Source organism: Gobius niger, assembly GCF_951799975.1.
Source record: "Gobius niger genome assembly, chromosome: 1".
In the NCBI taxonomy this organism is placed as follows: Eukaryota; Metazoa; Chordata; class Actinopteri; order Gobiiformes; family Gobiidae; genus Gobius; species Gobius niger.
Genome location: NC_136852.1, coordinates 65,773,973 through 65,798,547, shown reverse-complemented (window position 1 = coordinate 65,798,547; position 24,575 = coordinate 65,773,973). Strand labels below are relative to the sequence as shown.

Sequence of the window (24,575 nt, the reverse complement as noted above, 5' to 3'; positions counted from 1 at the left end):
TCAGCCCAGAGGAGGATACAGCCAATTTCAGAATCCTGGGTACAGGCCTAGAGTCAAGACTGTGCTTACCATGTCACCATGCTGTGCGTTCCACCATCAATAAGGAAATGACAACTTTATACAGAACACTCACTGCCACTGTACACTCACTGTCTTGTGCATCTTTTATGCCAAAACTGCTCTTTAAAAGCTGGTCACAGTGGTTGAGTGAATGGTAAACTTCATTTTCTGATTGCGGTATTCTCATGATTTGAAAGGTGTTTGCAAACTGTGTGTTCTACAGTTACACATTTCATTAAGTTTTTACAGATTTGTGAACTCTGCATAATTCCTCATCTCAACTCAGGACAAAATATGGTGACATGGTAAAAGCTTGTGACACTTCAAATACCCCATTTTACTTGTTTTGAACTAAAAGATTGCAAATTAGGGGGCTTTGTTCCCCTGGTAGGATTTCCCGTGGCAAACTGGTCGTAGCTAATAGGTCAGCTAGGACCAGAAGCCCCTTAAGAAAGGAGACCAACAAGGCCAATTGCTATTGCTGAGCCCACCTTCTGAAGGAGCCACAAGGGGCTGGTTCAGCATGACCCGGCAATGGTTAGGCGGAAGAAGATAGATGGCTGATCACAGTCGATCTGATGATTGAGCCTCCTGTCCCTTTACATACAAACTACCCAGGAAAGCATGCTGTGTTCAAGCATATCTTGGAATCTAGGAAGACTTTTCGTAAACAGACAACTCACTTCAGAAATAAAGCTCATGAGATCAGCACGGTAAACATATGTGGATTTGTTTTGTCTTTTAGCTGATCCCACATAGTGCTTGCTAGATGCTCTTCATAATGCACCCATAAACCCATTATCATGAATAGAGTGGGGCACTCTACTCTGGGGCACAGAGCTTTAATCTAGTTTAGTAATTTCCTTTATTATTCAGACAAAAATCCTGACCCAAGATTTGATGTTAGAGAGAGGATTTTTTTTTGTCGCAAGGTCCGATTTTCCGAGATCCCACTATATTATGAACACACTGTCACGGCAACGGTCACGTGACCTCACTCTGCCTTGTCTGCGTGCGCGCCGCAGCAGGTGCGGGTGAATGAAATGACAATCAGCTGTGCGCCCCGAGAAAACACAAAAAGCTATGGTCTCTGGAGTACAGATCAATCTGAACTGTGTGCTACCACTACGCAGTGTTGTTACGTGTAAAGACCTCCGAAGAAACTGCCGGTTTTTTACCTGCTGGGAACTACCCAAATAAAAGAAACAAAAGAAACAAAAAGTTGGAGTGGTTTCTGTGCTTGAGTAAAGTCCTGCTGGGAGGCCTTGAACATCACCAACCCAATTAAGTGCGGGGTTTGGCGTAGTGACTAAGAAAGGCACTTAACAGTAAAAAACCGCTACAGGCCCAGCTCAAGCCCGACTCCAGACCCAGTCAGGCTCCAGGCCCAGCTCAAGCCCGACTCCAGATCCAGTCAGGCTCCAGGCCCAGCTCAAGCCCGACTCCAGATCCAGTCAGGCTCCAGGCCCAGCTCAAGCCCGACTCCAGACCCAGTCAGGCTCCAGGCCCAGCTAAAGCCCGACTCCAGATCCAGTTAGGCTACAGGCTCAGCCCCGACTCTGCCCACAGTCAAGATGGCGGACGCAAGAATCCTAGAGCAGCTCAGGACTGCTAGGACAACAGCAAAAAGACAGTTCACGAAAATCCTGAACACTCTGGCGAGAAATTACGCAGAAATGACAGCAGTTGAGCTCCAAGAAAGCTACTTTAAGCTCACGACAGGAGCAACAGCACTGTTGGACATAAACGATGACATAGAGGCGGAATTACTGTCGGCAAAGGATGGCGAAGATGAGCCAAGACTAAGTCCTGACCAGAAGGCCGATCTGGTGAAAGTAGCGAAGGAATGTGAGAGCAGGTTGAAGGAAGCGAAAGGCGTACTGCAGGGGAGACTATGGGGTGACTTTGGGGTGAAAAACGTATCTATGGCCGTGAAGAATGCTGAAAAGGAGGCGGAAAGAATAGCTGCGGTCCAACCCAGCTCCTACAAAGAGGCCTATGATTTCAGACTAAGTCATTTGACAAATCTCATAGAGACCGCAACGGCCACTTTCGAAAAATGGCAACGCTGGGCACCCAGAGCTGAAGCTGGAGATTCCATAGAACGTCTCAGACGGCTGGAACACAACTTGCCCGAACTGGTCTCTAGGACGGCTGACTTTATCCAGGCGAAAAGGGAAGAACGAACCCCTGTCGCTGCTGTCTCGACCCAAGCTGTACCTTATGCAGTACCGGCTATCAAACTAATGCCAACAACCTTGCCCAAGTTCACAGGCGACAAGCGCACGTTCTACCGCTGGTGGAAAGAGTGGGAGGCTCTGCAGGCACAAGGTGAGCCATCAGGGTCTAGAGAGGTCCGGAAGCTACAGCTACTCCAAAGCCTCGATGATAAGATCGTAAAAGACCACCGGTTGTCGTCATACAACACAGCAGATGACATTTTCCGAGTCCTGAAGAATCGTTACGGGAATAACACCAGCATTGCCATCGACATAGTTGAGGAGCTTCAGAGGTTACCAGCGATAAGGGGCCAGCAACCGAGGAAAATCGTAGAACTGATCCAGACGGTTGAGAAAGCCCTCAATGATCTGCGAGATCTTGGCAACACAGGGGCATTGAAAAACCCATTAATGACCAAGTCATCATCCAGATCCTCTAACACGACGAGAGCTCCTCAGCCAAGTAGCCGGTCTCTACGACCCCATCGGGCTCACGGCTCCTACAAAACAGAAGGGCGCCATTCTGGTTCGGCGGGCATTCCCAGCGCTATCACCTTCTCTGACGGGAGTGATCATGCTTATGGAGCAGTCCTGTATCTGCGATGGACCTGCACCCAGGGCCGCCCAATCGTTCGACTTGTGGAAGCAAAAACTAAACTGACCCCACTCGATCAACAAGGAGAGGCAATTAAAGCCGAGATCTGTGGCGCGGTTTTCGCTGCTCGCATTAAGAAGTACTTCGAGCAACACTGCCGCATTAGAGTGAAGCGGTACTATCACTTTGTCGACAGCCAAACAATACTTGGAGCCATTCATCGGGACAGTTATGGCTACAAGACCTTCTTTGCCAACAGAATCGGGGAGATTCAGGGAAGTACAAACGTCGAGGACTGGTGGTGGGTGCCAGGTGCTTTCAACATTGCTGATATACTCACCCGTGGAGCGAGTCCTGAAGACCTGGGGGAGGACTCCCGGTGGCAGAACGGACCTCAGTTTTTGTATCTGCCGGAGGAAGAGTGGCCTGTGAAATCTGCAAAAGACGTAGCGACCGCAGCCAGCGAAAACATAGGCAAGCTTCAGAAGAAGGCGTACATCACCGCAGTCGTAACAAGAGCCCAGATGCAGAAGAAGGCGCTCAACGCCGACCCGACAATGGAGCAAACAAAGAAAGTCCCCCGGAGGCCTCCCTCTGGTGTCGGTCATCTGATTGAGGTACGTCGCTTCGGCAGCCTGGACCGCCTTGTGCGAGCCGCAGCCTTGGTGTTGAGGGCAGCCAAAAAGTTCATGGCACCAAAGGGACCCTCCAGCACACCAAAGTGGGAGGCAGTCAGCTCAGCAGGGACCATAACAGTCCAAGAACGCGAGGATTCGCTGAGAGACCTCTTTCTAGCGGCCCAAAGCGGACATACTTTTCCCAGTTCGACGATAGACCGGCTTGTTGCATTCAGGGATGAAAGCTCTGGGCTGCTTCTCTGTGGTGGTCGAATCCAGTCTTTCGATAGGGACGAAGCCGCCGTGCCTCTCTTACCCTACGATGCCTGGTTGTCAACCCTAATCGCCAGAAAAGCTCACGAGGAAGGCCATGATGGTGTAGCGGCCACTCTACTCAAGATGAGGGGGAAGGCATGGGTTGTTCGCGGGCGGAAGCTAGCCCAAAGGATCGTTGATGCGTGCATGATGTGCAGAAGGAGAAGGGCAAAGAGATGTCAGCAAGTGATGGGAGACCTACCCTTGGAGAGGACAACCCCTGCTGCTCCCTTTGAGTACACCTCCACGGACCTGTTCGGTCCGTATAACGTCCGTGATGATGTGAAGAAGCGAATCACGATGAAAGTCTGGGGTGTGGTGTTCTGTTGCATGGTAAGCCGGGCCATTCATGCCGAGTTGGTAATTGCCATGTCAACGGAAGCATTCTTGCTAGCATATCACCGTTTTACTGCAATCCGTGGCCATCCAAGGAAAATATGGTCTGATCCAGGCACCAATTATGTAGGAGCAAAACCAGTCCTGGAGGAGATGTACAACTACATGGACAAGCTTGACAAACAAACTATTGAGAATGTGGCAGCAAGAAACGGCACGACATTTGCCTGGGAATTGCACCCGGCTGACTCCCCCCATCGTAACGGCGCGGCCGAAGCAGCTGTGAAGATCCTGAAAAGAGCTTTGCAATCCATCGGAGCGGAGTTAACACTAAGCTTCAGTGAGTTCTTAACGGCAGTGCAGCTGGCAGCCAACTTGGCAAATGAAAGACCAATCGACGCAAGAGTCCAAAGCCGGGAGGGGTGTATCCAATACGTTACACCCAATTCACTCCTCCTTGGCAGGTTCCAAAACTGTGATGTTAAACCGTTAGATTTTGCCACATATCCCTACAAACGACTACGGGAGATGGAAACTCAAGTAAATAAGTTCTGGCAAGCTTGGAGCCAACTGGCAGGTCCACACCTTTTCATCCGCAGTAAGTGGCACACGAAACAACGCAACGTAGCTGTAGACGATATTGTGTGGGTGTGCGACCAGAACGCGCTACGAGGCCAATACAGGTTGGGTCGAGTCGTCTCAGTCAAGACGGACCCCAAGGGAACTGTTCGAGATGCGCATATCAGAGTTACCCCGAGCGCACCTGCTCCATCTCCGAGCTCAAAACCGAACCCTTCAGTTTTGGGTTCCTGGCCAACCACAGTAGTCAGGAGGGATGTTCGCCGGCTGGTGGTACTCCTTCCCGTGGAGGACCAGACAGTGGTTGCCTAAATCGAGCGATCTCAACATCAAAGATTCGAGATCGAGTGGGAGGTGTCACGGCAACGGTCACGTGACCTCACTCTGCCTTGTCTGCGTGCGCGCCGCAGCAGGTGCGGGTGAATGAAATGACAATCAGCTGTGCGCCCCGAGAAAACACAAAAAGCTATGGTCTCTGGAGTACAGATCAATCTGAACTGTGTGCTACCACTACGCAGTGTTGTTACGTGTAAAGACCTCCGAAGAAACTGCCGGTTTTTTACCTGCTGGGAACTACCCAAATAAAAGAAACAAAAGAAACAAAAAGTTGGAGTGGTTTCTGTGCTTGAGTAAAGTCCTGCTGGGAGGCCTTGAACATCACCAACCCAATTAAGTGCGGGGTTTGGCGTAGTGACTAAGAAAGGCACTTAACACACACTATATGTATATTTTTTAAAAGGGTTTTCGCTGTAACTCTCAGCTGCTTATATTTTGGCAAAACACCTTCATGAGCCTTGGTTGAACAGTGTGGTGGAAATGCGATGGAATCACTGCCCACACTTCCTGGTTTAGATGGGGTAATTTGCTACAAGTGAAAATCGGCAGGGTATCGCTTTGGGAAGTCCAGCCTGTGGTAGTAGGAGATGTAGCCTGTTACAGTATGTGGCCCCAGGATGAAAACGAAATCCTCTGTGCAGAGAGATGCTCAGATGTAAATGGGCTGCTCCTGAGCTGTGAGGAGTCGGTACATAGCGGCAGGCATGGTCTTCATGTGGATCTGTGAAAAAGTACAGCACAATTCAAGCACAATTTCAAGTATAAGGGATTTTTTTTTTATTTTATTTTTTTACAAAATGCTATATTAAAAGATTGCTTCTTTTTTTTCCCTCAAACTGAATGGAACATATTGCTTTGATATTATTATTTGTTAATAATGTCAAATACGCCTTTGTCACTATCTTAGGAACAAAACGACTGGTTAGAAAATACAATATTGATCTAAATCAGCTGAAATACAATATCCCGTGGTTCCACTTCCTGATCTTCCTGATCATATAATATTCAGTCAGCTAATGAAAAATAATTTCTTTTTCCCATATAGTCTCTAACCTGGAAAAACATATTCTAAATATCGTCTATGCGGCCATGTTAACAACTTTTATGATAATTTAACTTAAAGGGGCTAGATGCAAGTTCAAGTTCAGGCAGGTCATGCCTGTAACTGCACCTTCTCCCTTTAAATGTATTTCCCCCACCTGCGGATATTCCGACAGCTCACTGGACTGGATTCCTGTAGTTTCAGCACTCCAATTGCCTCCACTACAAAGTATGTCTTGCTAGTAGCTAGCAATTACAGAGGTTTCAAAACATGAAATTCCGCTGTGTGTCTATAAGTGGTTTAAAAAGCCGGAATAAATTAATAATAAATAAATCCTTTCTCCCCACAGCAGTTGGCCTTTTGAACATAATTCTTAGCTGCCGAACTTTGGGTTGTGACTGGATACAGGCGTCCCTGTCCTCTTTTGTGTGTCAAAGTATGGTGATGTATTTTGCATTTGGAATTTGCTTTCAACTTTATCAATGTAGAGGTTTTGCAAAGCTGAACTGTGCATCAATAACTGATGTCGCAAACATGTATTTTGATGATTGTGATGCTTCTTTTATATTTTTGTAATGCAGCTAATGTGGCACTGTAGCCCAAGACAAATTTCCCCTCGGGGACAATAAAGTTTATCTAATCTCATCTCGTCATCTCTCATAAAGCCTGATACTGGACCTTTGAGACTTCAGCTCACCTCTCCGACAGCATTTGAAAGGATGTGAACTATTTTCTCATGCGTAGTAGCCACCACACTCTGGCTGTTGATCTCAATAATGCGATGACCCACTCGGACTCCTCCCCGTTCAGCGATGCCCCCGCGCATAAGGCTGCATATCTGTTGGAACACACACTTTTAGTTGACATTAAGATTATGTATATGGTGACCCGTGACGGACGTCGGTACTCACAATGCCATTTTGCACACTGAAGCCCAGCTGGTAGCGGAGGTCCGGCCGTCTGATCAGCACCGTGGTCACAGGGGGGCAGCGCACAATGTTCAGCTTCACCCGGGACTGGGTCTTCAGGCCCTGCACAGGTGACGCACAAATACACAGGTGGAAATTTTGTTAATATAGTTTGGCAAAAAGGTTTTGGTTGGATGTAAATACAATATTTAAGTCCCTAATCATGAAAACATTAAAACTATAGCAATGGATGCACTAATCCAATACTGGTATCGGATATTGGTATCGCATATTGGAGTCGATCCTGAAAGAACAAAAAATATCGTATCGGGTATCAATTCCAAATATCCAAAATAAAAATACGCTTTTGATTGATTTTGATTTTAAAATACAACTTTCTACAACTAAATCTCTGTGAACATGATCATGCAGTACTTTTTGAAGCTCTTTTGATCGCCATGCAAAATGCTAATACTAACATCAACTAGGAACTATGACTGGGTCATCTAAAGTAATTTAAAAAAAACAAAAAGGCCACAGCTAGAGTGGCTAAGCGTTTGTATTTTATTTATTGAAAAAATAAGTGAACATATTAATACTGATAATACTGTATGGTCAATCGAACATGCTGGTCAGGAAACTCTATATGTGTTCTGTAGATGTCAAAGTGACTCTGTTTAAAGCTTTTTGTTCTCCTCTGTACACTGCACAGCTGTGGCGAAGTTTTAAAAAGTCCAGCTTGCAGAGGCTCACAGTTGCATATAATGACTCTATGAGGCTGCTGTTAAAAATGCCCAGACATTGTAGTGCGAGTCAGATGTTTGCTGACTGTGGAGCTCACTCTTGTCCTGCTGCACTTCGTCATTGTTATTTTAAATTTATGTGTAGACTGAGCGACTCTCAGAAAGGCATTATACGGACTCTGGTGTGTCCTGTGATCAGCTCAATGAGATTCACGTCAAAAATGTGGAATCATTGGCGCTCGTGTCTTTATGTGTGTGGCAGCTAGAGAATTGCTGGTGCCTTGTTTTGTTGCTGCAATGATCTGCAGTGTTTTAATATTTTTCTTTTAAACATAAATATGGATCATGTGTTCTCACTTGTGTCCTTAATAAAGATTGAATGAATGAATGAATACACAACTTGATTTAATCAATGTAAACTAATAGCTTGTGATTTGGCCAAGGATATTTTGTGCAGAGTACAATGCTGCATAAGCGACCACTAAAAAAACAATCAGATTCATTTTTGTGGCTGCTCTATTGTAGATTTAAATGTATGTTATTTGCCTGAAATGTCTTCAACTAAAACAAGACGAAACAGAATTATTTGACTAAACTTGAACCAGCAGCATTGCAAATAATGAACATCTAATTGGTTTTGATGCGTTTAGATTTAATGGTGTACTGACCTATTGTAACAATAATTATTCTCTTCCTACTTTAACTTTGACTGAATAAATACATAAAATCCAATACCAGAAGAGACGGCAAGGACATGCATCTTTGGTGTACCTTGATGATGCTCTGGCAGGTGGACAGGGGCAGTCCCACCAGACTGGTCCCATTGATGGACATGATCTGGTCTCCGATGTTAAGGCGCCCTGAGCGCTCGGCTGGGCCTGCATGCATCATGTTCGCCACAATCACAGTCGGCAGGATGGAGCCCCAGCCACTCTCCACAATCACCACGCCCAGAATCTCTCCTTTGGCCTTTTCCACAATCACCTGGAATACAACAGCTGGTCAACATTAGGAAACACTGAGCTTCCAGAGTGAGATCGCAGGGGGAGGGTTTGCGAGTACAAGTTTCCGTTAAAATGTCCTGATGCAGATGTTTTATGGATAATATCTTAAAAAAGGTAAAACCACCTCTACCATGTTACAATGTTGTTCTCATATGATCTCACACCTGGAGCCGCGTATTGAGTAATCTATGAATCTTTTCCAGGCAGCTCCCAGCTCCCTGAGGTCCTACGTATCCAGGAAATGCTTTCCTTACCACTTGATCTCTTGCTAAGCTTAATACTTTCATCACAAAGTAAAAACTCTCGCCATAGTTTTACTACAGACACACAAACCGCTCAAAATACAGAATTCATTTCTTTACTGAAACAGCTGCGTAGCAAAGGGGAGCAGGAGGAAGGAGCGTGGGAGGGTCTTACAGTGAGATTGTGTCTACTGGACATTTCGTTTCAGCCGTCTTTGATCAATATTGTATTTTTGATAGAGGAATGGCATGAGATAGAACAGCACATGCAAGCTTTCACTTTTAGCTAACAGCATGCTAGCAAATCAATGGCGTCATAATGAACTTTTGCAAAATACGCAGGATAGTTTTGTGGTCCGTCTATGACAACAATCCAGGAAATACAGCTCAGAGCGCCTTAGCAGTATAAGAAAAAGTAAATAAAATCTACAATGTCCTTTTGCTGATGTTTTGTCCTGGTATAGCCTATTTATGTGAACAGAACTCCCTGATTTTGATCAATGCTTGAATACAGAAAAATAGGCTCAAATTCTGTGCACTCAATGAAAAGTGTATGTTATCGATGTGACATGGGACATACATCCTTGCAGTTCTCAGACTTGGAGAAGTGGACGAGGTCGTCGTTGTACATGTCCTGTGTGTTGAGCAGGTCGCTGTACTCTTTCTGACTCAGATCTTCAGGGTTGATGCCATTGGCGCGCAGGAACTCCTGGTAGGCCACGCTGAAGGCCTGGCCGATGGACTGGGCAATCAGCTGGGCCTGGGGACAGAGCAAGCAGGGGGAAAAAAGCAGTCATTCAAATAATTACTCAAGCATTAACATTTGGTATGCAGGTCATAGAAAGCACCAAAAAACAAGCCTTAATCCCTCCGTCTGCTAATGAGCCTGTGATCTGATGCCATTGGTGCCAACTTGACCTATGTGTTAGAGGAGTACGACTGGGAACTGGAGAACCCAGGAGGAAATGTACCTAGAAAGATTCTGCTATGTCGACAAAGAAGGGCCCAATGCGTTTATCAACAAGGAGATCTTTAAACGGTCAATGGTCGTTATGTAAATTAGTTACATTTGCAAAAAAAAGTGAAAACAGGAAATCTCTAAACATGACAAAAGCGAGTCATGCCTTATTATGGGTCAAGAGAATCTGTTTTAAGGTTGAAGATTTACTCACGTCTTCGGATTCAAAAACGTGGCAGATCATCTTGTACTGCCGTTTGCTGTCCTCCTCCGTGCTCTCATCGGAGTCTGACTGAGGCATCCTGCGGCGGGCCATCAGAACCACGATGTTACCGATGTCAGCGATGTACGAGATGGTCCGCAGTGGGTGGTCCATCATGGTATCCTAAGAGCAAAATATTTGTGATAAGGTAAGGTTACTTTATTGAGCTGTTATTGACCTACTGTAGCAAGTTTACTGTAGCTAGTTCACTGATAATTGCATAAAATAGGCTCTTTGTTTGAGCAGGACTTGACCAGCACATCTTTTTCTGTAACATAATGTCCAACTTGTCGCATCTATTTGGTGGGCTAGTGGGTGTTAATGTATAATCAAGCCCTGCCATGAACCTTGTTGGTTTGCATCTTATTGTTTCTTTTTTGTTGTGCCCTCCTCTGGTCAATTTGGCTGTCTTGAGTTGATGGTGCCATGGTAAAAGCAGTTTTGAGTACAAATATATATTTATTTAACTTGGTAAACCCCGGTAGGCGAGTCTGTACCTGGGAGTCAGCATTGAGCACTTTGATTCTCTGCGTGGAGATGAAAAGATCCACCTCCGTCATATTAGCCTCATCTTCAGGCGCCTGCAGACAAGGCAAGGCAAGGCAAGAGTTTTTGTAGAGCACAATTCATACACAAGGCAATTCAAAGTGCTCCACAGTTGCATAAATACAAGAAAGCAAATAGAATCAATAAAAACATCAACATAAAATTAAAGAACTACAGTAAAAGGCAAGAGTGCAGATAAAATACTTCCAGTCATATGCACGGGCAAAAAGAACTGTTTTCAGCCTGGATTTGAATATTGTCAGAGTCGATGCCTGTCTCACATCCTCATGAAGACTGTTCCAGATTTTAGCTGCATGAAACTGAAACGCAGCCTCACCGTGTTTATTATTGACTCTGGGAACCACCAGGAGGCCCCTCCCTGACATGTTACAGTTCTCTGTAACATGTCAGAGATGTACTTTGGTGCTAAACCATGAAAAGACTTTTACACAAGCAGAGCTGTTTTAAAGTCTATCCTCTGAGGGACAGGAAGCCAGTGCAGAGACCGGAGCACTGGACTAATATGGTCGTATTTCCTGGTTCTTGTCAGGACTCGAGCTGCAGCGTTCTGGATGTACTGCAGCTCTGACAGCTTGTTTAGAGAGGCCAGTGAGTAGGCCGTTACAGTAGTCTAACCTGCTGGAGACAAATGCATGGATAAGTCTCTCTAGGTCAGACAAAAGCACCCCATATGTTCACGGAGTTAAGATGCATGCAGTTAGGTTAACCTTTATGATCTCTACCTGATATGAAGTATAAGAATATATGAACAAAAAAGTAATTACAATATTCTCCCATGATCATTTTCTATAATAAAACAGTGTAGTGAAACATAGGAGTGAGGGAGAAAAGGTACCTTCTTCTTGCTTTGGGCCTGTTTCTGAGCTGCCTGTGGAATAAGGACAGAGACACGAGGTTAGTGTGAGAGAAGGGGAAGAGAAACAAACTGGAAAGCATTACACAAACAAACACATTTTCAGAATTGGACCTGTGTGTAGGAGTGGGGTAAAAAAGACAGTGTTGAATGGAAAGCAGTGGCAGGGATCGAGGGGTTAGCTTGTAGCCAGACAAATTTAAGATGCGCGGCTACAGAGGTGTATGAAAGCCCTCATTCTGTGGGAAACCGAGCAGCACAGAACTGGGATAAGCTCTGGCCTTGAAGCAGGTGGCTGGGTGTGTGAGAGAGAGGGGCTGACCTTGATGCGGCTCACAGCCTCCTGAGCCTGCATCATGCGCACATTCTTGGAGGGGGTTTTGTCCGACAGCAGCTGTGTGGAGCCCAGGTAGTTCGCTGCAAAAATGATGCCATCAATGAGGTCCTCTGGGTCACAGGGGCCTGGAACTGGACACAAAGTAGAACATTTACAAACTAATAACCAATCTTGTGTGAAATCTGAACCAGTAGTTTTCAACTGGTTTTGCAATGGGGCAATGCTGTATTTTATCCACAATGCACAGTTTATTCAAGCATTATACTGTAAATATCCTCAACTATCAATAACTGGCCTTGAATGCATCACAATCAACACAGGTTCCAGCCATCCAGGCAGTTTGAAGTACCACAAAAAGTCTAAAGTGATATCACCATCCCCTAGCTGTGAAAATTAAGACATTTTATTCTTTATTTGAAATACTGTCCATTGTGTCCATTCAGGAATAACCCAACATCTGACCGCAATTTTGATGTACAATTGTACAGTGACAAATAAAGCATGTACTTACTGTGCTTAAAAAATCCTAATAATGTTTTGTAACTGTACTTTTTGTTCAATCTCAGTCAGATGTTGAGTATGTATGAGTCAGACTGATCAGATATTAATGTGGTGTTTGTTGAAGGTTTGTCTGAGCTCACTGTTGTTGTAAACTTACACTGGTCCTGTGGCACAGGGACAAACTGTTGAATTAATTATGAGTGAACGAGGGAAAAACTCACCCTCCACATATGTGGGGAAGGACACCCGGCTCCTGCCAGCCTGTGGACCACAGCAGGACTAGTTAGTACATGTGCAGTACAAATGCAGTACAAAAGCATCGATGGAGCATATATTGCACAGACCTCTCTGGATGAGGGAGTCTCTGGGCTGTCGTCTGGCAGAAGTTGTCGGCTGGAGCCCTCTGCTCCGGAGGGAGAGGGTGAGCCTGACCGTGGAGACTGGACACAACAATTATACGAGAGTGAAATAAACAGCACAAAAACCAGCGATCTGATTCATCAAGAGGATCATGGGCCGACACTATTTTCATATTTTCAATAAATACAAAGAAAACAAGTCTGGAGAAAAAGACTTGACCCATGGTCAAACACCTATTTTTTGGTGCTTGACCATGGGTCTAATAACTGTTAATACATTTGTCGCATCATTTGACATTTGACACACCACAGGCATTTGTGCAGCTCCAAGGCAGTACTATTACAGACGTGTTCAACTCCAGGATAATAGCATATTTTGAACCATCATTAGTCAGGACACACAATCTAACTCCTCTTCTCAGGTCTTCCCATACATCTGCTTTATCCCACTATGTCAAAGAGCTCCAAACCTTGTCTTCCACATCATTGTCTTGAGCCGACCGACCCTGCTTGGCCTCTTCCTCCTCCAGCTTCTCCACTTGGTATATCCAAAAGTTCTCCATAGTGTCTTCTGCAGCTCTGACCTCCTTGACTGAGCGCTGTGCTGTTCTAAATGAGCAGCTCAGGTGACAGGTGTCGAGCTCCTGCCCCGTCACTGAGCTACAGACAGACAGATACAACCCTAGAGTGGACATAGCAACCACCGCTTTGCCAATTCTGACAGCCATATTTTGACAGTAAGAACAAGCTACTTTGAATGGCATGATTGTTTGTCACTACAATATATGGACATATATAATGTTAATTAGTCAAATCATTTTACACCAATAAAGGTGTTGTTTTTGTCCCCATCGAGACATTTTTGTCATATGACAGCATTTGATCTATGCTTCAGGAGAAGTGTCCGGGAAAGTGACTCTGAAGTGAGAAGAAGGCCCAAACTGTGCTAAGCACAAGGCACCACTGTATCGCTAGTATTAAAACGTAGCATAACCATAACTGACATTTTCTCCAATTGTTTATTCAAATTAATATGACAAAACAAAATTTTGGTAAAAGTGGAATTGCAAAAAGTGGGGGGAACAGAAAGAAACTTCACTGAGTAAGCAGATATCTCAAAAGCCACACTGCATACCATTTCACCCAATAAATACAGTAGAATAAAATCCAAGCATTTATTTTCTTTTTATTACAGATATTTTTATTTGTTGAAAAGCACCTAAAAATGACCAAACAAACATGCGTGTTTGCTGTGAGCGGATCACCTTAAGACCTGACGGAAACATCTCCATCTCACCTCACCTTATCTAAATGCAGCCAAATATGAGATTCACTTAGATTAGGTCCTCATCCAATTCTTTGATTACCCACTGCAAAAATAGCATTTTCTGTGTCGAGCTGGTCAGCTGTATAATCTAAAATGTTGCGCAGTGTTCCTTTAAACAACAAATAAAGGCTTCCCATTCAAGTACAATTTAAGGCAAAAAAAAGGATCTATTTTATTCTGCCAGTCCAAATTCACCCCAAATAAGGATCTGTCCATTTCAAACTGAAATAAATACGACTGACCATAGATTTTATCCCAATTTGATTGAAATGTGATTAATCGCACATCTTGAAAAATTAATCCCCATTTGTTTACATACTTGCTTGTGCAGAACCCACAGTCAAAACATGGCTATCGGACAGTGTGCTAATGTTGTGACTGAAGGTGGCATTGTCCACTCTAGTGTGCTCTCTTTCATCTGGTTAGAGCATTGTCTCGCACTGTGCAGGCCCACATTTACATGACCTGTTCCAACTAAGTAGAGTTAAAAAAAAATCCACATGTGAACAACTATAATCTTATGAACAACTATAACCTTATGAGTGTGAAACGAAAGCCACACAATTTATCTGCAACATTTTCACGAAAAGGTCATGTGACGTGGAGAGTGGCTGCGGACACCGGAGCCAATCTGAATTATTGAACGGCCTGAGACTTGCCTTTCTCTACTTGACAGCGGTGATGAATAAAAGATCACTGGGCAGAGGCAGCATGTCGTCACCCACAGTTCTTCACTATTCAGAGATTTTAAAATCGTACAACCAGTAAGTCATAAAAACATATATTCAACTTCATGTGCCAAATCCGCTATCTTTCTGGTTGATGGCAGGCACCGAGATCCATAGAAATGCAACGGTCAAAACTGTTTAAGAAAGTAAACGAATGAGCCGTTAGAAAAAAAAAAAGCTGGGTCACGACTGAATACATCTGTGGTGTCCAGTACAGTCTGGATGTTAACATAAATAGCTTGTTAAAATTGTCCACTAGTTCACTATAACTAACTGAGAATTTGTAGCTTTTGAGCTCTGTAGATGAGCAGAATTGTGTCTGTTCTTCTGGGGGGTTTTATCGGAAAAAAGAAAATTTGACACACATATAGAGTGACATTTCTGTAACATTTGTAATATTTGTAAACGCCATAATAAATACTTTTCAACTTGCCAGTTTTTTGTTAATAAAACTGGTTTCACCCGCCATGCATCTCTAATTTCACATTATTTTTATGCCACTATCGACCCTGCTCAACATAGTGATACAAAGACTTTATAACCAGATCTTTCCATATTCTAACCAGATTTTCCCAGAGCCTGATCAACAGGTGAGCTCAGGTGACATGGAAAACAACCTTAGCAGTTGTCATCTTCCTCACTAGACAACTGATAGGACATGGTACTCACATCGCCCTCCAGTGGCGGCTGCAGCTCACAGTCAGCAGTGGGACTCAGGTCCTGTCTCATGACCCAGACCGGCTCTTTTGGCTCGTCTGGAGTGTAAGGAGACCTCACTGTGCGGGTTTTCACCTCCTCGATGGCCTCCTTGATATCTTTTATGGCCAGAGATATGGCATCTTTTTTCTCCTGCAGGCTCCGCACCATGGGGCTCCCTTTGTGGGTTTCCACAGGGACCGGGCTTGGGTCTGAAGCTCTTTCAGAGTTCTCAATTGGCTCCTCATTGACGGGTAGTTCTTTGGCACAATTTAGGCTGTGTGAGCTTAAGCTAATTTGAAGCTCCACCGTGATGCTGTCTCCATCCTCCTCTTGGTCGCCGCTGTCCGCTCGTGGGTAAGGGGCAAACTCCGCCTCCTTCTCCGGACTGTCTGACTCTCCATCCGATCGCTCGTCGTAGTGGTGCAGCCGCGAGCCCACAGCCTGCTGATAGTCACCACTCCCTGGCTGAGCCTCTAGCAGCCTGAAGCCGGGCCTTCCCTGGGGCTCAGAGAATCCTGCTGCACACATGCCAGAAGCCTCACAGATCTCCTCATATACATGCTCCGATGGGGAGTAGATGTCATAGGGCTCACAGTACATCTCATCTCTCAGCTCTTCTGAGGAACCCAGCACCTGGAATTACGGAAATAGTAAGTAAGTAAGTAAGTCCTCTATTTGTCATTGTACAAGTGTATACCGAAATAGTGTTCAGGTGTTAGTCCTGAGCAATAGAGGACAAATCGCATTAAAGGATACCTTATCCTATACCTGTATATAGATGTCAGTATCTGACATAATTTTCATTCTAAACAGAATACTCATCGTTCAGGACTGAGGGGCAAAAACAAATTTGATACTTCAGCAATGCCACCCAGATTTTGTCACTCACAGCGGCACTTTACATTGTGTATATACTCTCTATACTAGAATGTATAAGTTAGTTGATGTTGTTTCCATTAAAGGAAATACTTAAATTATTATTATTTTATTTTTTTAATAGTAAATTAAAGACTCAGAAAAACTACTCTACTGCTATTCTTGGTGGTTTTACATTGCCCTGACTTCCCACCTTTTCACTTGCACAAGACTTTACTGAGTGTGAGGAATAAAGTGTAGTGAATACAGTCATTCAGACACCAGATCAGATTGACAGCAAGCAACAGCATATTTAGCAGATGCATTTCAGTGACACTCACATGTTTTTAAATGACATGCCTGACATGTTTTTCTTCTCACATTATTATTAGTGCAGTTTTTTTTTCTGTCGATAGTATACTTCTAAATACGGCTTAGATAGACAGGTCAGCAGGAGCACTCAACAGGTAGATCTCGAAGGCATGGAGAGGTATGACCCTGACAGTATTTTAGCAACAACAATCAAAGTAAATATTATTTCACTATTTCACTATTTCACTTGTTTAGGGGCATAACGTTGTCACATACCTTGGAGTACTCAGCAGCCTGGTCCTCAGGCAGGGCAGCTGCTGGGGGCCTGTGGGCCTCGTCCTCTGGCTCCGTGCTTTGAAGCAGGCTGTCATCACCCTCTGCTCGGTCCGTGTGGGTGTGGAAGCCGCTCTCGGTGCTGGCAGAACGGGCCAGGGCAGAGTCATCACGCTCTCGCTCATCTTCGTGGCTCCTCAGCTCCTGTTGGGCCTCTCTCTGCTGACGGCGCAGCTGCCTGTGCTGCTGGGCCCTCAGCCGGGCCTCAGTGTCGCCCTGACGCCGATAGCGGGTGGTTGCTGCTCGGGCTGGGCCCCTGGGCTCAGGCTCCATGTCCTGGGGAGCCTCACTGCGTCTGTAGTGATGGGATCTGTTCTTATGGTTGTCAAGATGGTTAGAGGGCGTCTCCCGCTCCTCCATGATGCTCTTGGTGTCCTGGATAGAAATCGCCTGAGGGCCCTGGACACTTCCAGGAATGCATCTGAAAAAATCATAATGTCACTGAACTTGAGTGAACTTGAGTGAGACATCTAAGATGACGAACATATTCAGTAAGGTTGAACATCCACTGTATTTTTGTAAAGTCTCCTCTCTTCTGCAGCCTGTAGGGAGATTCTGCAAGTTCCACCTGGACAGCCAGCATGAAAAGGGCTGAAGCTGCATCTTGACTAAACTAGGTGCTCATTCATTACCTTTTGGTTCATCTTGTGAAGGATGCTCTTAGCTATAATGCCACAAAATGCGATTTTCATCATAAACGTATATGGTCTAAACTCTAGACTAGATCAGACTTCCCACAGAGGCTACTTAGGCATGTGGCCCAGATCTATGATGGTGTTTTTCTCTTCCTCCCACAGTGATGCCCCCTCCCCCTCTATTACTTAGAATGTGGTTCCTGTGTGCTTGAAATAGGGAACTCCGTGTAGTCTCTATCCTATTCTGTTGCTAAAGACAAAGGCTGCCTATGTGCATAGGCTATTTCCCAAAGGAAGAAATCCAATGGCTACCGCATTGGATGCATATTTACCAACACCCTAATAGGCTCCCGAAATATAGGCTATTTACTTACATTTGGACAATAACAGGACATCTTAGCATCTGGACTCTTTACATGTTATTTATTTTTGGAGACATGAGGAGCTGTCTTTACCGCATCATGTGCGCACGGCGTTGCCCCGCACCTGCACCGCGAAAGGCCTTGTCTCCGTGACTAGTCTACACAGTCTGCCTCCAGACTCCGCACCATCACTAGCGCTCCTGATGCCGTGAACAAAGGCGCTGCGACAGCGTGTCAATGCCGCAGTCCGGCTCGCACAGCCACTCAGTTGTACATCACCAAAACACTCACCAGCTCCTGTTCCGAGCTGCAGCCGCTGCGGGATGTGCGCTCCGCCGCTCACAGTCTTCCATCTTTCTTCAGCTGCTGCCTGAGTGCGAGCATGCGTGCCAGCTCATCCTCGTCACGTCTACCAGCGCAGACTGTCCAGCGACCCCATTTCAAGACTAAGATGATGCGTCCTGAACCCACATCTCTCAGGATTCTCACTGTTTTTGCGGAAGGAAATTAAACACTAACACTGGTGTAATGTAAAGGGGCCATGGGATGGAGCGCACCTGACGCTCAGGGAAACACAGCCAGACTATGAATGACCGTGTATGTTACTTTAAACTCCATGACGCGTTCGGCAAATTGTGGAACTTTCATCCGCCCCGCACGCAGACGCTTCCCAACTCCCTGCCTGCTTTCAAACCACGTCCTCCTCAGCAGTCAGATGACCAGTAGCGATGTGTTGACATGAGAAAGTAGTCTTTGTTCAATCATATGCCTCTCCTTCCATCAATTAGTTTATTTCATGTACAGTTTTCAATGAAGACTGCAATATGACAAACAAGGAAAGAACAAAGGCAGGTTTATACTTATTAGCTTTATTATGACAGATTCAGTGAGGTGAGGCCAGGACTACCGGTCACTTAGGACAATTTGAGAATAAAGAGGAGAATATGTACAAGCTACATCAAAATCAATAGTCACTTATTGAATCTCAGTAACATTTCTGCATAGTTATTTGTGTTGTAGATCTGCAGTATGATGAAAATATCATTTCCAGTCACATATGTCTGATATGTCCACAGCTATACTAGTAATAATCATACTACGATACAATACTCCAATGTATAGTCACTTTAATATCGCCAAGAGTCATGTACACAGTGGTTTCTCTTCCCCGTGATGGAGTAATATGGAAGCACTGAACTCAAAAAGTGAGCAGGACAGGGCTAATCATTCAGTTATCAAAAAAATGAACATGGATAGTTACAAGACAATAAAGGGGCTGAATTGTGTGCCTCTTGTGGTTTGAGTATACTTGTTGACTATGGTGTAGATATATGGACAAATATTAGTTCATTATCCTCTTGCATGGAAGCAATGGAACCGTCTAACCACTACAGGTGGGTGTGATAACGAAGAGAAATTAAAACAATAGCCCTCCACCCACATACACAACAGCTAGATCTGGTCTGAAGGGGGCAAGTGAAAATCTTCAGCCCATTCATCTTTGTTCCTGTTGAAACGCTCTCTTCTAGAAAAGGAATATAATGCAGTAAAGCAGACAAAACACATTGGTCTGGTTCCTCTGCATACTGTGCCGTAGGTAGAGTTGTGAAAAAACTAATTATGAAACCTGTTAAATTAACTACATTTCAAACCAGTAAAGTTAATGTGCAGCAAAATTTGGATTAAAAACCTGAAAATATCAGACGCCTTTGAAGTACCAGTTGTACACAATAAACATACAATGATTAACACAAAGCCAGTGGACAAAGGTTTTAAGCAGTGTAACAACTCCTAGAAACAGCGTCTGATTGTCAGGTAAGTGTCCACCCAAACAATCCCACGCAGGAGAGAATTCATACCAAACAGACTGTTCGTCTAAAAACATGATTTGTCCATCATCCGCCTTTGAAAGCCTAATGGTGTTCAAGTTTGTAGAATGTTGTAGAAGACTACTGTGCACAAATAATAGAGGATTCTTAGAGAAGACAGAGCTCAGATCCCAGTGTGGGCAAACTAATGTTGCTGTGTCAAATCAGTCTGACATTTAGTTTAGCTCAGTGCAGGATCATTCACCTCACCGTCAGAAACACCCAGGGCGTGGTACTGGTCGCAGTGACATACTACTACACGTCAGGTGAGCGGTGTCTTGATTCTAATTCAGATGTAAAAGTCTCTGAGTAACAGTCAGAGCTGCAGCTGGAGCACAGTGTGGAGCCATTTTCTGTAGGCCAGGGCAAGGCGTCTCTGATGGGGGCAGGAGCAGCTGTCCAGAACGGCACTCACAAAGCTCTGCTCAGAAGTTACCGAGGGCAGCCCAAGAACAGCCCTCTTAAGACGCTTCCGGTCTCGTGCCAGTGGTAGTGGCAGTCCGTCCTCCATGGTTGCACCTGAAGCCCTGTGTCCATGCACTGGCTCTTCACACAGGGCTCCATTGGCCTCTGAGTCCACTGCACTATTCTGGCTGAGCTGCTGCTCTCTCCACCAGCTCTGCCACACGTAGAAGACATGTCGCCTGAACAACAAACAACATGTACGTCAAACATTTTAAACTTGGTACATATTATACAAGCATTAATGATAAATGGTTTTGTGTGCAAGAGTCACCTGTGGCACCAGAGGGCTTCATGTCCAGGGAAAGACTGAATGAGGTCTGTGCTCAGCTCCATCTCCTGGTTGAGGAGCTGTAGCAGATTGGTTAGGTCTTCAACCTCCGCAACATGCCCCGTGGGACCCCCGTTGACCTTAATGTTGTTGGCTGCTTGCAGTGGAGACAGCTCTGCCAGAAGCTGCTGTATCAAGAACTGCCGGTAGTGAAAGCCGCTGTGGTCAGACACGTGCATGGACACCCATGGGCGCGTGGAGGCCAGCTCATCATGCAGAAACTACAAAAGAAAAAAGGTTATTTGAATTGCCCCCAGCTTAAACAGCAAGATGGTCAAAAGTCCAGTCTGACCTTAGTGTTGCCCTTGGCCATGTGCTGTAATACCCAGATGCGATGGGACCAGGCATTGTAGTTACTGGGATACCTGTTGGCAGCGTCAGTGCACACTCTCATTTCCTCCTGAACTGTATGGGCAGTTTGCTCACTCAGCTGCAGTATTCTATCAGCATCAGCCTCTGGCGCCCCCTGCAGCTTCTGCCGACTGAGCATGAGCTGCTGAAGCACCCAGCGCCTAGCAACACAAACAAATCGTCTACAGCTTATTCTGCAACCACATCCCATTTAACTTCACCAACTATCAATCCGTCACTTCTTTTAATGTAGCAACAAACACACACACAAAGTATTTTTCTTTTAGCAATTTATATAAATATACTGTAAGTAAGTGCTTTATTTGGCATTGTACCAGTGTGCAACGAAATGTGTTCAGGTGTTAATCCTGAGCCGCTGCGACAGAGCATGCCAAAACTGTGGGCCAACCTCACCAGCATGTTTTTGGAGGTTGGGGAAACCGTAGTACCCAGAGGAAACCATCTTCTGGTTAATTAATCCCTTTCTCACTGCACCAAGTTTGCAGTTGCTGACTGCTCACCTGTGGATCCAGGTTTCAGGGCTCTTAGGAAATTTTGTGAGAGCCAACTTTCCCAAGTAAAGATCCTTCTCTGGGCACAGCACTCCACACTGCAGCAGCTCCTTCCTGCAATACAATCACCAAGCACGCTTTAAAGAGTGGTCATTTGCATGGAGTGGGAAGCACAAGCACCTGCACATTTGTGAAAGAACTGGCAATTTCCACTCCGTAAAAAAAGACTGTAGAAGCATTTACTTAACTATTATATCCTTAAGCACTCCCAAATCTGAATTGTTTCTTCTTCTCAGTAGAACAAAGAGTTGACCCCCAAAAGCCTAGAGTTTGCCAGTGTTTTGTGGCCAATTTAACAAAACGATGGGATATAATAAAATGTATATAAACTTAAATCTGTCAATACAGAGCTCTGACCCGTGTTGGATAGCATAACAAGCAATAATGACTTTAAGGTATCCATTACAGCCCTAGAGCATTTAACAAAGCCTCATGAATCTAATCTTGGCAGATACTGAGCCAACAAAAACGCAGCAAATACTGGTCTATGACATTTTTATAATCTGCTATAAAGCTTGCAGCTGAGCTTACCTCACATTCCAGGCTGTGGTGAAGTCGGGGTTCAGCAGCAGCAGAGTAGATGTGATATTCACCAAAGCTGAGCAGAAGAAAAACGTTTGTTTTTTTTGTTTTTTATGACGTTTTGTATAAAAGAGAAACAAAAACACACAGGCAGGCACATACTCAACCTTAATTCTGTTGCAATGGCATTCTCAAGACAAATACTTAAAGACTTTGTTTGTTTATTACATACATTAGATCAAGATCAGGACTAACAGTCTAAAACTGATCTAAATTGGGCACGTTTTATACTGAGAGCTGATCAAAGGGGAGATGTAACAGCAAAAAGAACAAGCAGCCTCCAAATTTGTGTATGTTGTAGCAGGTGCTGTGAGCAGATCCTTACCCTCTCTGTCCAGCCACTGCTTGCGCTGGCGGTAGAGTAGTAATTTGTTATGGACATACGGCAGCAGGAACTTGACACACCAGCTCTCCACACCCAGCTTATTCTCCACCAGTACGATGGGACTGCGGTTGTAGCGCGCTTCAGGGCATGAGATAACTCCGATTTCATCTCTGAAAAATTGAGTGATAGTCAGAATATGCAATTCGTCATCCAACCATCGTCTAATTAGTAAACGGGCTGACAGTAACTAGTGTGACTATTCTAAGGTAAATGTATAAAAGTAACAACTTTACATTCAGATATTGGTGGAAAAAGATGACTACCAATGGGAAGATCTGTACTACGGTGTAAACAAAAAAGAGGTCACGCTCCCATATGCTATTTTAAGCAAGGAACATTTAAGGTCATGTTTGTAGGATGCACTCTCAGTGCGTTAAAAAGCACAACTTTTGATGAATGTAAACTAGGGCTGAAACGATTAATCGATCATTGAAATAGTCGACAACTATTTTATCGTTTTCTAGTTCACACAGACATAAATGGAGCAAAAATTATATAAAAAACATAGTATTTTTGATGAAAACCTACTTTTTATAGATAGGGTCTGTAGTGTTTTGTAAAATGTAAATTTCATGAATAGAGCTTCTAACAAACATTTCCCTTTAGTTTACTCCATCAACACATCCTCAAGCAGCGCCACTCAAGCTATATGTGACTAAAAAAATTGGAAAAATACAATTTTCCTACACTATTCACAGCCAAGCGATTAATCAAAAAAATAATCGATAACAAAATAATAGTTGGTTGCAGCCCTAATGTAAACATGTTATTCCTTGTTTGAAAGCGGAGAACCTCCAGATTTCTTGTACTAGCAGTAAGTAGGTCTTGATAGGGGACATGTTCTGGGATTGTGGAAGAGAGAGTATCTTTATTTCCATTTGCAAACTAGATTTGCCTTGGGTTATGGCAACCCAGTGTGGGGCTCACACTCCACTCTGATTGGATGAGTGTTGATAAACCAAACCTAAAAGTAAATCAGCACAACTTGTAAATGTTTTCTGTAATTTTGAATGACATGACAAAACCATTGTTATCAGTAAAAAAGTTGAACATGTTTACCTCTGTATCTGGTGTTCATGTTTATGAAATATTTATGAAAAATCTACAAGACCTACATTGTCCATTGGAACCTGAGTTTACTAACTACACCTTAAATCCTTCACAGTTTCAACACACAGCTATGTCATCGCTCTCCAGGACGAAACATTGGGTGATAAACAAGTTCTACAGTGTGTAAGTAGCTCGCAGGAGATATATTCAAATATTATATGCATATTTGAAGCAGAATTGTGGAGAGTGTGTGACAGAGAGACCAAAACAAAGGTACATCACACAGTAGAAACAGCAGACTGCCCCGGTGTCTCGGTTACTGACCCGGTTTGGACAAAAGACTAATATATCGCTCAAAATGGAGAATCAAGGCCAAGAGACGCGCCTAAAACATCCATATAAACTCTACTCACATGTTGGGGTTCTTTTGGAAAGCGTTTGTAATGTCTTTGACAACTCTCTGGACCAAAACGTCCACCTCCTCCTCACACTCCGCCATCTTTGACAGCGCTTGTCATGCTTCTTCTTCCGGGTGACATAACAGCACTACGGAGAGCCAGAGAGACCAAAACCAAAACAGCTGAGCGCACCGGGCAGTAGCAAGTAGGCCCGTGTTGTGCAATAAAGTCTTCCATCAAATTGACTGGAATGGAAAAAACTCCGAAAAACTTCACGTTTAATGGGTATACTCTCCCGCACATGCAGCTATTATATGGCATTTGTGCACAATGTGAAACAAAAGTGCTGAATCATAGGCTAGAAGGACGTTACTCCTCTAAATCAATGCTTATAATTGTTTTTTTAAATGTCATTTCCTTTGCATATTACATTGCTTTTGTGCATGTAGAATGTACTGTGACAAGTACGGCTTGTCAGGTTGTCAACCAGGC

The 24,575-nt window shown here is 44.4% G+C and overlaps 2 protein-coding genes across 2 annotated transcripts; both read right to left on the bottom strand.

The window, feature by feature from the left end:
* Positions 1 to 788: 788 nt before the first annotated feature.
* Positions 789 to 18,670, bottom strand: apba1a (amyloid beta (A4) precursor protein-binding, family A, member 1a). The gene is made up of 15 exons (XM_079552194.1): positions 18,376 to 18,670; positions 17,031 to 17,508; positions 15,558 to 16,220; positions 12,819 to 12,914; positions 12,696 to 12,735; positions 11,959 to 12,104; positions 11,619 to 11,651; positions 10,714 to 10,797; positions 10,169 to 10,339; positions 9,577 to 9,756; positions 8,522 to 8,734; positions 7,011 to 7,130; positions 6,797 to 6,937; positions 5,436 to 5,778; positions 789 to 1,029 (listed from the first exon to the last, which is right to left on the bottom strand). Exons 2-14 carry the CDS (start codon positions 17,445 to 17,447, stop codon positions 5,707 to 5,709), a joined length of 2,376 nt encoding a protein of 791 aa, XP_079408320.1. The 5' UTR covers positions 17,448 to 17,508; positions 18,376 to 18,670; the 3' UTR covers positions 789 to 1,029; positions 5,436 to 5,706.
* Positions 18,671 to 18,956: 286 nt separating this feature from the next.
* Positions 18,957 to 24,216, bottom strand: ptar1 (protein prenyltransferase alpha subunit repeat containing 1). Its single transcript, XM_079569867.1, has 7 exons — positions 24,099 to 24,216; positions 22,576 to 22,745; positions 22,200 to 22,266; positions 21,618 to 21,722; positions 21,038 to 21,257; positions 20,689 to 20,966; positions 18,957 to 20,596 (listed from the first exon to the last, which is right to left on the bottom strand). Exons 1-7 carry the CDS (start codon positions 24,182 to 24,184, stop codon positions 20,269 to 20,271), a joined length of 1,254 nt encoding a protein of 417 aa, XP_079425993.1. The 5' UTR covers positions 24,185 to 24,216; the 3' UTR covers positions 18,957 to 20,268.
* Between the last annotated feature and the right edge of the window lie 359 nt (positions 24,217 to 24,575).

Coding starts and splice junctions, on each gene's coding strand:
- apba1a (XM_079552194.1), bottom strand. CDS start 17,447: ATGGAGGAGCGGGAGACGCCCTCTAACCATCTTGACAACCATAAGAAC. Junction 6,938..7,010: donor TCAGTGTGCAAAATGGCATT/GTGAGTACCGAC, acceptor GTGTTCCAACAG/ATATGCAGCCTTATGCGCGG. Junction 5,779..6,796: donor TTTCAAATGCTGTCGGAGAG/GTGAGCTGAAGT, acceptor ACTTTTTCACAG/ATCCACATGAAGACCATGCC.
- ptar1 (XM_079569867.1), bottom strand. CDS start 24,184: ATGGCGGAGTGTGAGGAGGAGGTGGACGTTTTGGTCCAGAGAGTTGTC. Junction 22,267..22,575: donor GCAGTGGCTGGACAGAGAGG/GTAAGGATCTGC, acceptor TCTTCTGCTCAG/CTTTGGTGAATATCACATCT. Junction 20,597..20,688: donor GAAGCCCTCTGGTGCCACAG/GTGACTCTTGCA, acceptor TTTGTTGTTCAG/GCGACATGTCTTCTACGTGT.